Source organism: Bombus vancouverensis, chromosome 2 (assembly GCF_051014615.1).
Source record: "Bombus vancouverensis nearcticus chromosome 2, iyBomVanc1_principal, whole genome shotgun sequence".
In the NCBI taxonomy this organism is placed as follows: domain Eukaryota; kingdom Metazoa; phylum Arthropoda; class Insecta; order Hymenoptera; family Apidae; genus Bombus; species Bombus vancouverensis.
Genome location: NC_134912.1, coordinates 5903361 through 5920833, shown reverse-complemented (window position 1 = coordinate 5920833; position 17473 = coordinate 5903361). Strand labels below are relative to the sequence as shown.

General features: G+C 34.3%; 2 protein-coding genes and 1 long non-coding RNA gene across 3 annotated transcripts; 2 read left to right on the top strand and 1 right to left on the bottom strand.

Moving 5' to 3' along the window:
- Positions 1-45: 45 nt before the first annotated feature.
- Positions 46-1399, bottom strand: LOC143305139 (uncharacterized). The gene is made up of 3 exons (XR_013061840.1): positions 1033-1399; positions 575-780; positions 46-514 (listed from the first exon to the last, which is right to left on the bottom strand). It is a non-coding gene; the product is annotated as an uncharacterized LOC143305139 (long non-coding RNA).
- Positions 1400-5282: 3883 nt separating this feature from the next.
- Positions 5283-9411, top strand: LOC117161600 (farnesol dehydrogenase-like). The gene is made up of 5 exons (XM_033343258.2): positions 5283-5611; positions 6717-6843; positions 7894-8026; positions 8309-8443; positions 8984-9411. Exons 1-5 carry the CDS (start codon positions 5314-5316, stop codon positions 9041-9043), a joined length of 753 nt encoding a protein of 250 aa, XP_033199149.2. The 5' UTR covers positions 5283-5313; the 3' UTR covers positions 9044-9411.
- A 3145-nt stretch (positions 9412-12556) lies between these two features.
- Positions 12557-16540, top strand: LOC117161583 (farnesol dehydrogenase-like). The gene is made up of 5 exons (XM_033343233.2): positions 12557-12873; positions 14071-14197; positions 15086-15218; positions 15727-15867; positions 16253-16540. The coding sequence occupies exons 1-5, from the start codon at positions 12582-12584 to the stop codon at positions 16325-16327; spliced, it is 768 nt and encodes a 255-aa protein (XP_033199124.1). The 5' UTR covers positions 12557-12581; the 3' UTR covers positions 16328-16540.
- The last annotated feature ends 933 nt before the right edge of the window (positions 16541-17473 follow it).

Here is a 17473-nt window from a genome sequence, read left to right as displayed (position 1 = left end):
AAGGACGTCTTTGTGCATAAAGTGCGTACAATAGACTTAGCGTAGATATGTTTATTACTTAATTAAAACTGGTACGTATACATTTTACGACGTCTTACGCTGTTTTTAGCTTGGCATCGTCTTCTACAGATTAATTTCTGAAAACAAATATCAGCTGGCAGTTTTTACCGCGTGAAGTGGCTACATACGAGACCTTGCCAGAGCCCTAATCCAATCCACTTCCACTATATTTTTTATTTGTCATTTGAATTGTACATAAATGCTGTTACTGTTGACAATGTGCGTCTGATGAACGTTTTGTTCTCCTTCCCTTTTTTACATGTATCTGTTGAGTGTTAGCTGTACCCAGTAATCTTAGGTACTTATATCTTATAGTCCGTCATGAAGTAATGAAATAACTAATGGCTATTTATGAAATTCGCGACATTCTTATATAGACTTTTTCGTATTGACGTGCAGCTGTTCGCGGGATCGTCCGCAGATCGCCGATCTGCGACGACTTTGACTCCTGAAACTGTTTGCGAACGACGACGATAAAATACACGTGTCAAAATACTATCGTGCAAGTACTTACTTGTGTTATATTTAGTTCGGAAATAATACTTATTTTTTCGTCGAGATTTTAAACTGTCATAAATATGTAGTTATTGACCGTTTGCAAATTTTAGTGTCTGTAAAATCTAGTACTCTCTATCCATTTCCTGTTCAATGCATATTCTTTCCAGTTGGTGCACGCATTCTATCTTGATATTCTTATAATCTTCGGAGTTTTGTGGCGTTCTGTAAGGAATTTTAATAATGTCATGCATCTTTCTTTGCGGTTCTCCGTAGTGTAAATTTTGAAGCGGCGAAATAAATGTTTTGATCGAGCAAAACAGTTTTGACAACAAATTCATTGATTAAATATCATGGTTACCGATTATCATTTATAACTGTTTATGATAATTCCACATGGCATGCGTACTTAGAAAATACATAATTATACTTACATCCGGATTTCGGATCGAGTTTGTTCGTTAACTTAGGACTCACCTCCTTGGGCTTCTTTTTGTTGCGCCAGAGGCGCTCGCACGTGACTTTTCCTAGAGCTGCCGTGACTTCGCATCAGATTCATCCTCGCAGACTGTTACGCCGCCTAAAACATCTGCACGCCAGCCCGCGCGACCGGACAACAATCGACCTGCGTAACGTCACTTCGACCCTCAATAAACCTAAGGACCCACCATAACTTTCACTTCCCTGTATTGTTTCGCCATGTGCCTTCAATCCGTTTGTCTTGAAGAATTTCTAAAGCTTAAAAATATTCTCGAGACACAGTCGGTTTTTAGAGAGGTCTTTGGGTTTATTAGTCGCACTTAAAACACGGAGAAAGCGGGTATGCACTCATTAGGAAAATCCGAATAGCTCTGTAATAAAAACAAGCTAGGTTTTCTCACGCACACAGTCATCTATCCACCACGATGGCAGGAGACTCCCTACTCATCCCTTCGAGCAGTAGTGCAGGTCATGACCAATCGACACCTCGGTTCGTTACCCTCACTTTTCCTAACGAAAGTGGGAACAACGAATCCGCGTTCTTTAGGCACAGGGCCACACCCACACCGAACTTTTCTTCCGTATTAAAAAAAGAGCGACAGACAGTCTAAAAACTAACGTCTAACGCGGCAGTCTACACATAGCGCGAGATTCGCATACTTCACGCAAATCTTTGTCGGTTCTCGGTGTTGTCGAACATACATCTTCTATCCTAAATATATTATAGTGCTGAGTCCATTAATACATTACTTTCCATTATAAGAGCCCTGCTCTAGCGTACATATCTATCGCATCTTCGTGCGACAAGTTGTTAACTATTTATTTCTCTACGTCAGTGTAATCTAAGTGTTGGAAATATATAATTTATAATTCTGTGAGTCACAGTGTTATACAAACTCAATCACCCCTATTATCTCAACGGAAATCAGGGGATCGATCAATTCGTGGTGTCGATTGTTATAATCGTAACGGAGATTTACGACCCCCGTTGACGTCTCTCTCCGCGATTACGTCTCCCCGCAATTGGTCGAATTTACACAGACAATAATCCTAACCTTCTCATAGGATCCCTGACTTTGCATCACTTTCGGTAGCATATCTGCTGATACAATTGCAACCGTATTTCATAAAATACCGTATCTCGGTGCTCACAGTCTTAACTTGTAACACTCATATTTATGGATACAAGAGCACAAGTGGAAGTTGGATCAATTCAAAACGAAATTTACGATTAGAATTGCTGGATTGTATTATCAGTTACCGAACACCTTGTATATGTAATATCTCTATCAAATTTCTGTCTTTGGAACTTTTCAAATATGAAAAGTAAATGTTACGAGATAAGCCTCTATGTATGAAATATGATAGAGGTTAATATGCAAACAGTTCAATATATGCATGCATGTATTCTGTTTTCATTACAGAATCAAATCCAGTGCTTTTATGACCATTATTGCAAATATGACCATTATTTAGTGATCCCTACGAAGCGAGTGAAATCCTGTTATGTATTTGCAAAAGATCTAGCGGGAAACTTTTCCTCTAACTATATGAAACTTTCTAGGGTACTACTAGTCTTACATGTTATAGGGATCAAGGAGAAAGATGAAGACATTGTAATTATCTTTAAGGGCCTTGACATATTTTTGTATAAATCACCATTGGTGATATTTTTTTAAGAGTATTGCTTTAGGAGGACTGTCATTGTTATCAGATTAGGTATATATATATATTATATAGGCTGAAAATACATAATATATATAGATAAAAATCATCATCAGAATAGAGCACCACAAGTACATATTGATCGTATATGTATCACATTTTATATAATGTCCAAAACGAATAGTATCTAACAGCTTACATAGGCATAATTATTATCAACGTCAAGCTAAATGTGGCTATAGAAGTTAATGTGAGAAATATATAAAATATAATTTTCAATCGTAACGCATGCAGTGACATGCGTTGCAACGCGTTTAATATATGTATCTTTTTTATATTGATAATTATACTCTGTTTCTTGTTATGTATTCTATTTATACTAAGTGCATAGATCAATGAAATAAATTAACGGAGAGTAGCCATTCAGCATGACTTGCAGTTTCATGAAATTTCAGATCAATCCAACTATGCAGTGTAATTCTCGTAACTAGTTGAGATGTAACTCTGTTCCAAATGAAACTGGGATAAATCGTAGACGAAAAATAAGATTTAATTAATCATTCTTGTCGGGAGTGATGTCCCATCTACAATATATGTAGATATCTTCGTTCCAAGGCAATAACGATCTAACCGCAAATTTGCCAATTCTGAGATAAACAAGTTCTCTGTCCCAGACATACCTAATATTTTCAGTATAACAGTTTCATAATTTCAATTATGCTTTTATGGAAATATTCGTTGTTGGGGACCTAAAACTGAATAGCGTTTTGTGGTCGTGATGAGTAAAAAACGACAAGCAGCAAAAGATGTTTGGGCGTCATAAAATAAATTAAAGTTATAGATCGTGGCATCGCTAAGAGAATAGACACTCGTCGCTTAACTGCCATTTGACTTATTCCTTACATACAATAAATCCGCAGACGTTACTTAGTCAATGATATAGGTTTGAATTATTTTCTGCTGCTCAGCCGTGCTCGATTTGCCGCTTTACCGCTTATTGCCTATCGAACGACTTATCTCTTACGGTTCTTTTGTATACTCACGACCTTAAGCTAGAATTATAAGACCGAATTATGTATGAAACATACAGTATGGCTATTGTAGTAAAGTACAAAATATAAAGTAATGTAAAATAACACTAGTGCAAGGTAAAACGATTATAACATAGACTTAAAAAAAATGTGTGACAAGCGACACGATCACATGTTTAAAATAATGCCCAGTGAGTTCTGTGTACCTTTCGTATCGCAGCTTATGGATCAATCTCGTTCAGTTTTTAAACAAAAAATAAAAATTTCGTTGTTGGCTATCGTACTTCGTAAGAGTAACGATAAGAATGTTAATTACACAGACATACTGAAGAGTAACTAGAGAAGGCAAAAAATATTGTTTATCTTAATATCATATAACATATACATTGTTACCTAATTACAAGCTGTACTAAATGAAATTTTCTTTCGGATCCTGAAATAGCGTTTCGTATTTGCGTCATTGTGGCGCTGCAACGGTGATATGTCTATCAGCAAAATTGATAAAGCTAATCAAGTAGTATTGCTAAAATTGCGTGTATCTAAGTAATCGGCAGAATTTGTATGTAACAAGATAAGCGGTTTGTAATATTAGATAAAGTGTGTTTTTAAATCTCGAAATTTTTCATAAATACATACAAATCTGCGGTCTATTCATCATTAACAAAGTAACAAAGTGGTAATTCTACAATATTTAATCTCCTTACCTTACCCTTCGCTGGTAGTTCCGCTTGAATGTTATGTCATTAATTGAAGAATTGCTACATTGGAAAATATTGCGATCTTAATTGAATACTATGATGGGATCCACTATCCAAGATTTCAAATAAATGTTTTATTATAAAGTAACAACAACATGTACCCGTCATTGTTCTCAGTTAAAACATATAAGAAACGTGCTCGGAGCAGAAAAATTTTTGAAAGAAATCGTAATTGCCAACTCATCATGAGTATGTCATCACTATTTTATGGGTGTAGTACATGTAATAGTTACGTTAAACATGAGTCAGCTATTTAAAGCAAATACATGTAACGATCACTTGGCTAGAATAGCTTTTCGAGATGGTATAAAATAGAGAGCTATTTTTGATATTGTTACATTTTTGCGACAATGTTTGTTCCTAAACATTAGTAACTAATTAGGAATTACAGTCATTAATTCTAATCGCTATAGATATTTATTATTGCGTATCTTTACGCAATGTAATTCGAATGTTTGCACTGACTAATGCAACTATGGAGGAGGGGTGAGGGGAGCGGACGTATAGCTATAGTTATAGTTATAATTCCTGTATCGAATATACTTCATAAAGAAAATATAATCGCGATCATTACCAGAATCGCAACATCAGCTTCTCTATAACTTTCTATATTTTTCGTATTACACCTTTATGTATTTTTTACTTTGTGTTTTGAGATATTTAGCTCGTTGCATTGAAACTCAGCACTCTGTAGATTGCATTCTAGGTAATTGCTATGAGACGTCTCAAGTGGTTGCGACTGGTAGGGGCAAGAGTCTGAAATCTCTTTTTAAACTACAACGGAATACTTCCACGCGTAGTGACTTTGTAGCACGGCAATACGAATGATGAATCGCTGGATTGGAAAAGTAGCACTTGTGAGCGGTTCGAGCGGAGGAATCGGTCTCGCGATATCGAAAGCTCTGGCTACCCATGGCATTAAAATAGTTGGTTTGGGAAGAAGAATAGACAAACTTCAGGATGCTACAGCAGAAATTGGAAAGGATAAATTTTTTCCGATCGAGTGCGATATAACGAACGAAGAAGATATTCTTAAGGTGTTCAAATGGATCGACGAAAAGTTTGGTCGCCTTGATATTTTAGTGAATAATGCTGGAGTTCTTAGTTCCACACCTATCATCGGTAAAAATATTTATTCATATCGATATATGGTATTTTACGAATATGCTTCGATTTTAATTTTCCTTATTTCTCTATTCTTCTTTCTTTTTAAGTATTGCCAGTAATCATAGGTTATATTATTATGCTACAGGTGTAAAATGGTTACACTAATCTAGATTCGTTTATCTACTATCTATAGTAGGAAAGCTTTTGCTGGACAAATAGTGTTGATGTGGAGTTAGTGTCCCAGATTTCTTCAGTATTAGCGGAGAAGTCACTTGTGTAGAAAATTTCAAGAAAATTACAATTTCGTTATCAGTACAACCGCTCGAGTGAATACAATAATTCCTTTGAATTATCGTGCTTGAGTAGATTAATCTTCATGTCATCGGTTTACTGTTGAAGGCGTACCATAGTACGCGGAAAGAGTATTTATATACATTTGCATTAAAACATAAGCATTACAACTTTTGTTGTGTTAGACCAGAAATTCAACCATACGAACAAAATAAATAGGATCCTTTTATTTTGCAAGCTATGTGATTTTCATTTGTTACAATCTCTGCGTGATATTTATTCTGAAAAATCGCTATCTATTAATTACCACTGATATATTGCTGACGATTAGCACTTATGCTGTGTTAAAAATGCTTTGCAATATCAAAACTTCGCTGTGCATTAGTTATGTTCTGATCGAGATTTTCTTGCTCCAAATTTTCTAAATTCATCAGATAAAAAAGTTGTTACACGTGTTTAAGGAATATTCGAAAATTTTTTAGAAAAATCAAATCTGATACAAAAAGGTTGTGTTCGCTATATTCGACTGATCTTTTCAAGTAAAATTCAAATTTTGTTTCCAGATGTTTGCTTTCCTACAATATCTACTATTTCAAAAGAATAATGCTTTCCTAGTCATTATTTTTAAATATAAATGTTACAAATGTCAAATATTACATAAATAATACAGTTTTACTCGCGAAATTGAAGTTTTTTTTATCTAAACGTTGATTCTTACATGTCCCAACTGTTATATTTAATTACTCTTACTAACAATAGCTTGGATATATAATAATATTCATAGATACATTTCTGTTTGTAATAATTAATCGTAAATATTCCGTTACAGACTCAAAAACCGAAGAATACCGTAGAGTCATTGATACCAACTTGATAGCACCAGCAATTTTTGCACGAGAAGCAGTAAAAGCTATGAAAAAATGCAACGCTTGCGGCCATATAATTAATATCTCCAGGTAACTGCATGTATTACATAAGAATATATTTCCTCCGTAATTTACTGATGGCAGCGTCGAATAAATATATCTGTGGAAAATGCCAAAGAATCTATCGTTCCGTTTGTCCTCTCAAATCTTAATTGTTTTTTGTTAATCTAAGCAAGTAGTTTTCATCTTTTATTTACAAACGGAGAAAACAGAAATGAAACATATAACTTTTATATTGAACACTACCAAATAAACTCGATTCGTTTGAATTTAATTTTTTGCCCAATATATTTTTATATGCACATTTTACGTATTTATTGAATTACATGTTATTTCTGAAATAATTAAACATTATAAAGACTATCGTTTTTCAAATGATATTTATTTCATTCTAGAGCAAACTTGAGTTGAATTCATGAAACACTTCCCCTAGCATATTATTAGAATTATTAAAAAAGTTATAATAGACATATCAGGCACGAAGTAAACGGAAACAAGTTTGTCTTCAATACAATATAAGGCCGGGAAAAATAAAGAATATTTGCATTTCTTCCAGATATATTAGGTTGTACCAAAAGTTTCTTTCGTTTTATAAAGAATTAATATTATTTTCATGTGTTGTTCATATGTTCCAATGGAACAGAATGCATGATACATAATTCGATAAAATAATATAAAACAAGAAATGTTGTACATTTATTACTTCTTTATAAAACGAAACAAACTTTTGGGACAGCCTAATAGATTGATTTACCAAACTAAGATTTTATATATAGAATAAATTCAGCAATACGTCAATGTCACTGTGTATCTCTAGATTTTTATATTCCACAATCTCTCCAATCGATCGAATTTCTATCGATATATGCAAGACATCCGAAATACATAAAAAATATGAAAACAAGCAAAATGTCTGTGCTTATTTTTTCGTAGTTTGTACGTTATTACGAAGAACTTCAAAAAGATTCATTAAATTCCGTGATTTCGTAGAAATTAAACTATACTGTCTTCCATTATACTAATTTTTCACAGACAGTTTGATTAAATTATTACATTTTTTAATATGAAGCATATTTATAGCATTGCCGGATTACATCTTGAAGCTATAGCCGTACCGATCGGCATGTACGGTCCTAGTAAATACGGTGTAAGAGCTCTAGGGATAGAACTCCGTCACGAAATAATCGCAGCCAAGCTGAACGTCAAAATCACGGTAACAGCTCGTTATTTACATATGTATAGTATATTATTTAATGTCATCGTTAGTCCATACGTACAGACAAGAAAATGAAAATTTTCGAAGGTGTGGGAACATTTAAAACCTAAATCTAACAGATGGCGTTGATAGATATCGTTGCTATTTGTATAATTAAAATTGGCTCAACAAAATTGTCTATGATTTTTTATTAACGTAATTCTGAACAATCAGATATAAGCATGCACATACTATAAGCATAAATAATACTCACATGGTTGTATCTGTATATTTTAATAGAACATCAGCCCCGGAGCTGTAATGACGGATATGATAAAAAGTGTCCAAGATGTCGTGAGCAATAATTTTATATTAAAAGCTGAAGACATTGCCGAAGCAGTGATCTACGCGTTAGGAACACCGGAAACGGTCGAGGTATGTATACATAAAATATCTGTTCACAAGAACATACATACTGTAACGTCTCTTAGTAAGATTATCGACACACATTTTAACCCACATCTTTAATTTCCTTTATGCCAATTTCGTTCTGACGTTCCCGCATTTGTACTCATTTTATTTCGTTCCTAATATAAGATCTGTATAAAAAAATATTATTTACGCCGTCGTTATATTAATTCATATAATTCGTATAACAACTATAGAGATAGATAACCCTTTTTATACAGTTGATTATTGAATTATGTTCTTTCCTATTTTATTGTTTTTCTATTTACTTATGTTCCTTTATTTTACCTATTTGATATTTTCTTTTATTTCTTTCTATGCATACAATTTTTATATTTTTTTCTATAATATGTGTAAGTAAGCATTTTGTTGTTATAGGATGATAGATTATTATAGAATGATAGAATTTCTCCTTTCTCAATTAAGATCATATGTCAATATTATGTGAACGTTATTATTTTTACTGGTAATGATTAACTTCAATATTCATAGAAATACTGTTTGCAGATTCCGGAAATCACGGTAATAGCACACGGCACGGGATTTATTTTCACACAGCGGGATTGACTCACAGTTAGTCATTACTTAGATGCTGTAACATGCCGATTTTAATGAACTTCACGCCTGATCACATCATTATATCAATGTACAATGGCGAAAAAATCAGTGTGTTACTCCTACCTTGCAAGTATCAGAGTAGTTGAAGACATATGTTGTTAGATATGCGATTAACGTTTTGTATCTACATTATTATTACTATTAGCTTATTACCATTTATACAAAGGAATGTAAGAACCGATGACCTCATTAGAACGATTGTGAATCTTAATGCAATATGGTAAAATCAAGATGTATGTAGGAATGTTTTATGGAATAGAACTTTGGACACTCTATTAAATGGATCATACTATTTAATAAAGAAATGGATTAGAAAACGGAGTTTTATATTTTTCCCTTTAAATATAAAAAAGGACGTCTTTGTGCATAAAGTGCGTACAATAGACTTAGCGTAGATATGTTTATTACTTAATTAAAACTGGTACGTATACATTTTACGACGTCTTACGCTGTTTTTAGCTTGGCATCGTCTTCTACAGATTAATTTCTGAAAACAAATATCAGCTGGCAGTTTTTACCGCGTGAAGTGGCTACATACGAGACCTTGCCAGAGCCCTAATCCAATCCACTTCCACTATATTTTTTATTTGTCATTTGAATTGTACATAAATGCTGTTACTGTTGACAATGTGCGTCTGATGAACGTTTTGTTCTCCTTCCCTTTTTTACATGTATCTGTTGAGTGTTAGCTGTACCCAGTAATCTTAGGTACTTATATCTTATAGTCCGTCATGAAGTAATGAAATAACTAATGGCTATTTATGAAATTCGCGACATTCTTATATAGAAGTTATCAAAGTCTTCTTTGGCGATGGCGTGTCTGGGAGGGCGGTATACTGCTGAAGTGGTGATTGTACCATGACGGTCTTCTATTGCGACGTTTGTTGCTTGGAGGTAGTCTTTTTGGAATGATGGAAGTTCGTAGTGCTTAATGCTTGATTTGATTATGATTCCGGTGTAGCCGTGGGCCTTTCCGCTGGGATCTTAGGTATGGTAGAATTTATAACCATTTATTTTCAGATAGTTTTTGTCGGTGAAGTGGATTTCCGATACGAGCATTACGTCGATTTGCTGGTGTTTTAGGAAGAGTTCTAGTTCAAGTTTGTGTTGAGCTAGACCGTTGGCATTCCAAAGAGCTATGCGTCTTGGTTTTATTTTGCGTCGGGGCGTATTAATTTATCCATGTTGAGTGTTAGTAGAGATAGCAAATTATTTATTTGCTCTGATTGTTTTTCTATTAGCTTTTCAAGTCTAGAGACGTTGTCTGTGTTTGGTGAATTGGGGACACTATTTTGAGTATGGTCCCTGTATCTATTCAGATTATTTTGGATTCCTTGTACTGCTTGGGCATAATAGGTTGAAGTAGTAGTGAATTTAGGAGGACTGGGTATTTGATTGGTTATCTCTTTTGCTCTGAGTTTAGGGTACTTATTTGTATACAGGGTTTTGTAAGCTGAGCAGCCTTTGTAGTTAGCAGGATGGTCACCTTGACAGTGGATGCACTTCGCTGAGGTTTCCGGTGATTTAGTGCACTGGTCAGTGGGGTGTGTACCTGCACATTTAACGTAGCGGAAGGTATGGTTGCAGTATTTCTGCGTGTGATCATACCTTTGACACCTTTTACACTGCACTATCTCTTTTTTAACAAGCGGTGGTTCGAATTTTACTATTGAGTTCATTAGACGACTGATGTTGTAAATTTCCTTATTGTTAGGCTTTTGTTTTATGTCGATAAAAAATAAGGATAACGGGTCTTTCGAGACTCTATGCCTTATGTTACTAACGTTGATAACTTCGTGGCCGAGTTTTAAGAGTTCGAATTTGAGTTCATTTATGTCTGCTGAGTGGTGGATGTTGCGTAGAACCACTCGAAAAGGTCTTTCGTGTTTGAACTGGTATGTATGAAAGTTGGCGTTCAAGGTCCTAAGTAGTTTGGTGAGTCTTCTGTATCCATCAGGGTTTGTCGGCAGGATTTTTACTTTGTTATTGTTGGTTTTTAGGTTGTAGTCCTCTTTGGAGATATCACTCTCTATGGACTTGATCATCGTTTGTATGTCAATGACATCATCAACAAATATTGGTGGGGGAGGGGAATTTCTTTAGGTGTATTGGTTTGATGGTGGGTCTGCGATTTCCATGGAGTCGTTTGTGGATTCCAATACGGCGAATCTGTTGTAAGTGTTTACTTTGATTGTTGACTGTTCGTTCTAGGTGGCATTTGTGTTTGTTTTGGTGCTTCTATTCTTCGCTTCCTAGAATTTTTGGCGTCATTGGTACGGGGGGATCTGTTGCACTTTTGCCACGGAAGAGGTAGCGCGGAGCAATTATGAATTTGCTCAGGAGAGGCTGGTCGTAATTCCTGGGCCATCATCGAGCTAGTTAATTCAAATTGAATAACTAGTCGTGAGGCTATGAGGCTAGTATTCGGGTAGAGGTTAGGAGCGTAGCATTTTTTTCTCTAAAGGATAGGAAACACTTGGCTATGTTCATTTTCGACGGATGGGCGACACGTGTTGTTTTACGAACTTCACAGAGCACTAGACAGACGTCTCCATGCTTCGGCACTCAAAAGCGAAGTGGCTTCGGCACTCAACAGCGAACTGGCTTCGGCACTTAACAGCGAACTGTCACCGGACGTAACACCATATTTAAACGTTATAATATCCCTTCATAATTTCTGACTTCTCCTAAAACATGAATAGGATATATTTTTTGATAGTTACTTTTAGTTTCCTTTTTTCTTTTCTAAGAAAAAATTGTATTCTGCCTTGCCTACCGCGAGCGGTCAATTTGACTGGCCGACAAAATATTTTAGTTACTCTTAATTAAATATTATGATGGAATTACATGTACGATCCATTATCCAAAATTTCAAATAAAGCTTTCGTTACAAAGTAACAATATGTACCGTCCTTCTCTTCGGTTAAAATAAATAAGGAACGCGTTTGTAACACAAAAACTACCAAAGTGATCATAATAACCACTTCGTAATGAGTCGTCATTATCTCGTAGGTTTTGAACTCGGTAAACGGAAGTTAGCTGGTATCAACAAACACATATAACGACCACTTGTGTAGAATAGGTTTTCGAGATCATATGGAATAGACAGCCACTTTTTACATTGTTCTTTATTTTGTATTGGCTGTGATTATAAATACAAATCACGCAATAATGAATATATGAAAGAAATATAATCGCGATTTTTCTCAGAATTTTCATGATTATATCATCAGCTTTTTTATAACTTTCATCCGAAACATCCTTCCGTATTTTTCATTTTGTGTTTTGAGATATTTAACTCGTTGCATCTGGGCACTCTGTAAATAGCAAGTTATTACATATTCGTTTCCACGCGTATGTAAATACGCGTTACTTGCCACGGGACGTCTCAAGTGGCCGCTGATTGGTAGGGGCAAGAGTCTGAAATCCTTCTTATAACGGAAAAGTATTCCGCGCGCAGTTACTTTGCACCACGGTAATAGGAGTGATGAATTATTGGTCAGGAAAAGTCGCAATTGTGACCGGCGCGAGCGCAGGAATTGGTCTCGCGATATCGAAAGAATTGGCTAAATATGGCATTAACGTGATTGGTTTAGCAAGAAGTATGGATGAGCTCGTGGAAGCTTCCATAATGATTGGAGAGTATTTTTTTCCGTTCCAGTGCGATGTAACGGACGAAGATGAAATACTTGTTGCGTTCACAGTTATCGAAGAAAAGTTTGGAGGCGTTGACATTCTAGTGAATAATGCTGGCATCATCAATTACATACATGTCATGGGTAAAATATTTATTAATATCAATCTATGATGCTTTACGAACATGCTTGCAATTGCATTTTCTTTTTCTGTAATCCATTTTCTTCTCAAGTATTGCCAGTAATCATTGGTTATACACTTATTGTGCTGAAGGTGTAAAATGATTACAATATTCTGGATTCGTTTAATGCCAGTCATTTGTGGCCAGGTGGCTGAATAATATTTGTATCCAGGATTTTTCTGTAGCAACCCACTATCCGTAGTAGGAAAGCTTTCATTGGATAAATAGCGTTTATGTGCAATTAGTGTCTCAGAATTCGTTAGAATTATCTGAGAAGTCAGATATGTGAAGTCAGTAATTTCTAAAAAATCAATTTAGCTTTGCCATTAACATAACAGCTCGAGTGAATACAAACATTTTTCTGAATTATCTTGACTTATTAAGTTAACGACATTAAGTTAGAGTCACCGGTTTACTGTTGAAAGCGTACCACGGTACGAGGAAGAGGCATATTTGTTTTGTTGGATCGGAAGCTCAAACGTACAAACAAAACAAATAAGAATTTTTGATTTTACACGATACGTTAATCTCAGTCGTTACAATTTCTAAGTGATAAATTTGAATAAATTCTTACCTATAAATTGGCATTGATATTTTACTGACTGCGACTTATGCTATGTTAAAGATGCATTATAATTTTATACTCAGCTTTATCTTTGTTAAGTGTTGAGGTTTTTTATCTCAGGTTTTCGTCTTATGAGTTCGGGAGAAACGTGAAGTATTAATTAAACAGAAATAACATTATAAATACAATGATAATAGTAGCGTCTCGCGGGATTGATAAATCAATAATTTGTGACATTAAAGGACGAAAGTGCGATATTTTGAAGAAGACGATATCTCCACAAATGACATTTTCACGCATTTTAAAGTATTCACAGCATTAGAGATAGTCATCAGATGGTATAAATTATAATTCACATCATATCAAGGAAGAACTCCCGAGAAACTACTACCTCCAAAAAGGGTATGAAATTTAACAGCTCAGAGAGCCTGGGAAAATAAAAATGATTAAGATACACGTATATAATACGCGTAATATATAAAAAATCCTACCACTCTACACACAAGTAGTTCCAATAAGTTTTACTGCAATTTGGATATATAATGATATGTATATTTGTATTTGTAAGATCTAATTATAAACGTTCTGTTACAGACTCAGACACCGACGAAATTCATAACGCCATTAATACCAACTTGTTAGCTCCAACAATTCTGGCACGAGAAGCAATGAATTCTATAAGAAAACGCGACGCTAGGGGTCATATAATTAATATCTCAGGGTAATTATTACATCTTATATTTATTCCGTTAGTAATTTACAAAATCATTGTGTCGCTTGAAAATATTTATTATCCTGTCTTCCTCTTCATTCTTTGCAATTTTTTTTTTTAATCTAAATATATAGTTTCAGTTTTCATAATAAAATGATTCATTGCAAGACACATAACTCTTATATCGAACACTACAAAAGAAACTCTATTCGTGGCAATAACGTTTTTGTTTAATATACTTTTATATTTATATTGTATATATTTGCTTAATTACAACTACTTAAATCATTAAATAATGTCAAGTATGGGTTGTCAGAAAATATTTGTTTTATCTTAGAATGAACTTTAATTAAATTCGAGAAATACTTTGCCCATATAATTCTTAGAATTTTAAAAAGCTATAATAGACCTATCAGACACAAAGCAAACGAGGAGAAGTTTATTTTTAATACAATGTAAAGCCGGAATAATTAAATAATGTTTGCATTTCATACAGATATAGACCGATTTACTAAACTAAGATCTCATTTATCGAATAAATTCGACAATATGCAAGTGTTGCACATCTTTATATTGTTATATTCCATAAATCACTCAACCGATATAATTTCCGTCGATGTAAGCTCAACAACAAAAACTATAAAAATAAACGATATGTTTGCTCCTTTAACGCGATGTAACTTTAAGCAAACATCTTTCTTTTAATAATTATGGTTATTTTATTCTTCTGCGAAGTCATTGGAATTCTACTGCTCATTTGTTATTACTTTTCCGTTGTTTGCCTGATAGAAGGAAGAACGTAAGAAAGTGTTACTAAAATCCAGGATGAAGATATTATGCTAATTTTGCACACTCAACTGAATTTTGACATTTTTAATTATGACGCTATATTTGTAGCACACCCGGATTATATCTTGAAGCTGAGAGCGTACCGATGGGCATGTATGGTCCTAGTAAATGTGGTTTAAGAGCTCTAGGGGTAGAACTACGTCGCGAGATAGCGCAGTCCAAACTGAATATCAAAGTAACGGTAAGAGGCCATTATTTACATATGTATACAATATTATATAGTGCTATCTTCGTTCGGTTCGTAAAGACTGGGATTTAAGTCCTGTAAAGATGTAAAACCATTTAAAGTGAACTAATATTTCATGATTACGCATCGTTCCATTTAAAATTATTGCAATCAATGAAAGTGAAAGTTCATTCATTAATAGTGCAACTTATTACATTTTTCTAATAATGTTAATTTGATTGCTCGAAACAATTACCTTTTCAATAGTTAGGAAAATTGTTCAAAATGAAATCAAATGGGTTGTCAATGATATTCCTTTTTTAAATTATCCTCTTTACAACGTATTTGGAATGCGATCAAGCTGCTTGATATATAACGTTCCTACTTTTATAATTAAAATTGGCTCAATGGAATTGTTTATGATTTTTCTTTTATTAATATAATTCTCAATAATAAAATGTAGTCATGCATGTATTATAAGGACATAATATTCTGACATTGTTTTATTTGTATATTTAAATAGACCATTATCCCTGGATTTGTTCAGTTGGATATGTTAACAGAGTCTTATAATTTCGTGGGAATCCCCCTGGATGATTTATTAACATGTACAGACATCGCCGAAACAGTGATTTGCGTGCTAGGAACATCGAACACGGTAGAGGTATGTACAGATAAAATACCTGTCCATAAAACCATACACACTGTATCTCAAATTTTAATCCTTGAGAGAATAGTATAGAGAGAGAGAGAATAATATAGTATAGAGAGAGTATAAAAAAATATTATTTATTCTGTCGTTATATAAATTCATATAATTCGTATAACAACTGTAGAGTTACATATCGCTTTTTATACATTCGTTTATTTTAGCTCCTCTCCTATTTTATTGCTTTTTATTTATTTATGTTCCACTATTTTACCTACTTTATATTTTCATTTATTCCGTTCTTCATATTTGGACATTGGACGTATCTGTGTATTGTGTGCACATTATTAATTATGCTGGTAATGTTTAACTTTAGTATTCATAAAAAGAATGTTTGCAGATTTCAGAAATCACGGTGTTATCACAAGGCATGGGATCTAATGCTGTTATACCACCATTCTTGCTCCCTGACTGACTGAATCACAGGTTGTCATTGCTTAGATGTCGCCAGCCGCTAATTTTAACGAATCTTGCAGCTGATCACACCATTAAATCATTGTACGATGGAAATAAAATCCGAGAGTTACTTCTATCTTGCAAGTATCGGGGTAAATCAAGGAATATCTCTTTAGTTTCGATATCGTTTTAATGTTCTGCATATATAATAAATCATAAAGAAACGTAAGAACGTTGTTTGACTTCATCAGGTAGATCCTTTCGATTCAATGCAACATGGAAAATCGGGATGTATCCTTTAAAAAATAAAACTTTGGATGTTTCGTTAAATTAATTATTTTATTTAATAAACGAGAAGTACTAGAGAAAGAGCTTTTTATTTTTTATTAAACGATATATTAAATAATATATATTAATATTATATGGAAGCTAATGTTTAGTCCAATATTTTGTAAGAATTTTTTGGTAAATTTTCTCAACTTAATTGCCAGTGTACACCGTTGTTCAACAGTAACTTCTTAAATATATGTCGGAGTAGCGTCAGGAATAGGGTTGTTGCCGTTTGATAAATCTTCATTGGAATTGGCCATCATTATGGTATAACGAAGGTACGATTTGTTAACACGAGTATGGATACTACAGACTTGACAATCAACCGCGGCGATTGGGCACTCGCGACACTAGTGATGTTGGTCTTAGGTTCGATAGCGAATCCGCGGTCAACGGGATGATAGATGTACTTGCTCACAAAATCTAAGTCGGACTAAAACGCGTAATACTCACTGATCGTAAGGCGTTACTCTTTTCGTCGATGAGATTGCAAGAAAGAATGACTTTCCGTCCCGATGATGCCACAGAGGAAAATTATGATGGGGTGTGTCTAAGGACACGAGATCATCGGATTCGTCAAGGATAGCCCTCGTTCACAAAGTAAGGGAAATTGACGTTGCTGTTAATTGGTCAATTTGGGACAAAGACTGCCTGTCCGTTTGAAGAACCTTAATTAACAAAAACCTAAGTTTTATAGCGGGTCCCCAGGCTAGCTGAACTTGTGCTGTGTAGGTGCATCAACATCTGGTATTCATTTTGTATCATCAATATATAGTTCGCTGATCGCATCAAATGATGTGTCAAACTCTAGTGCCCAGATATCGTGCGTGATAAT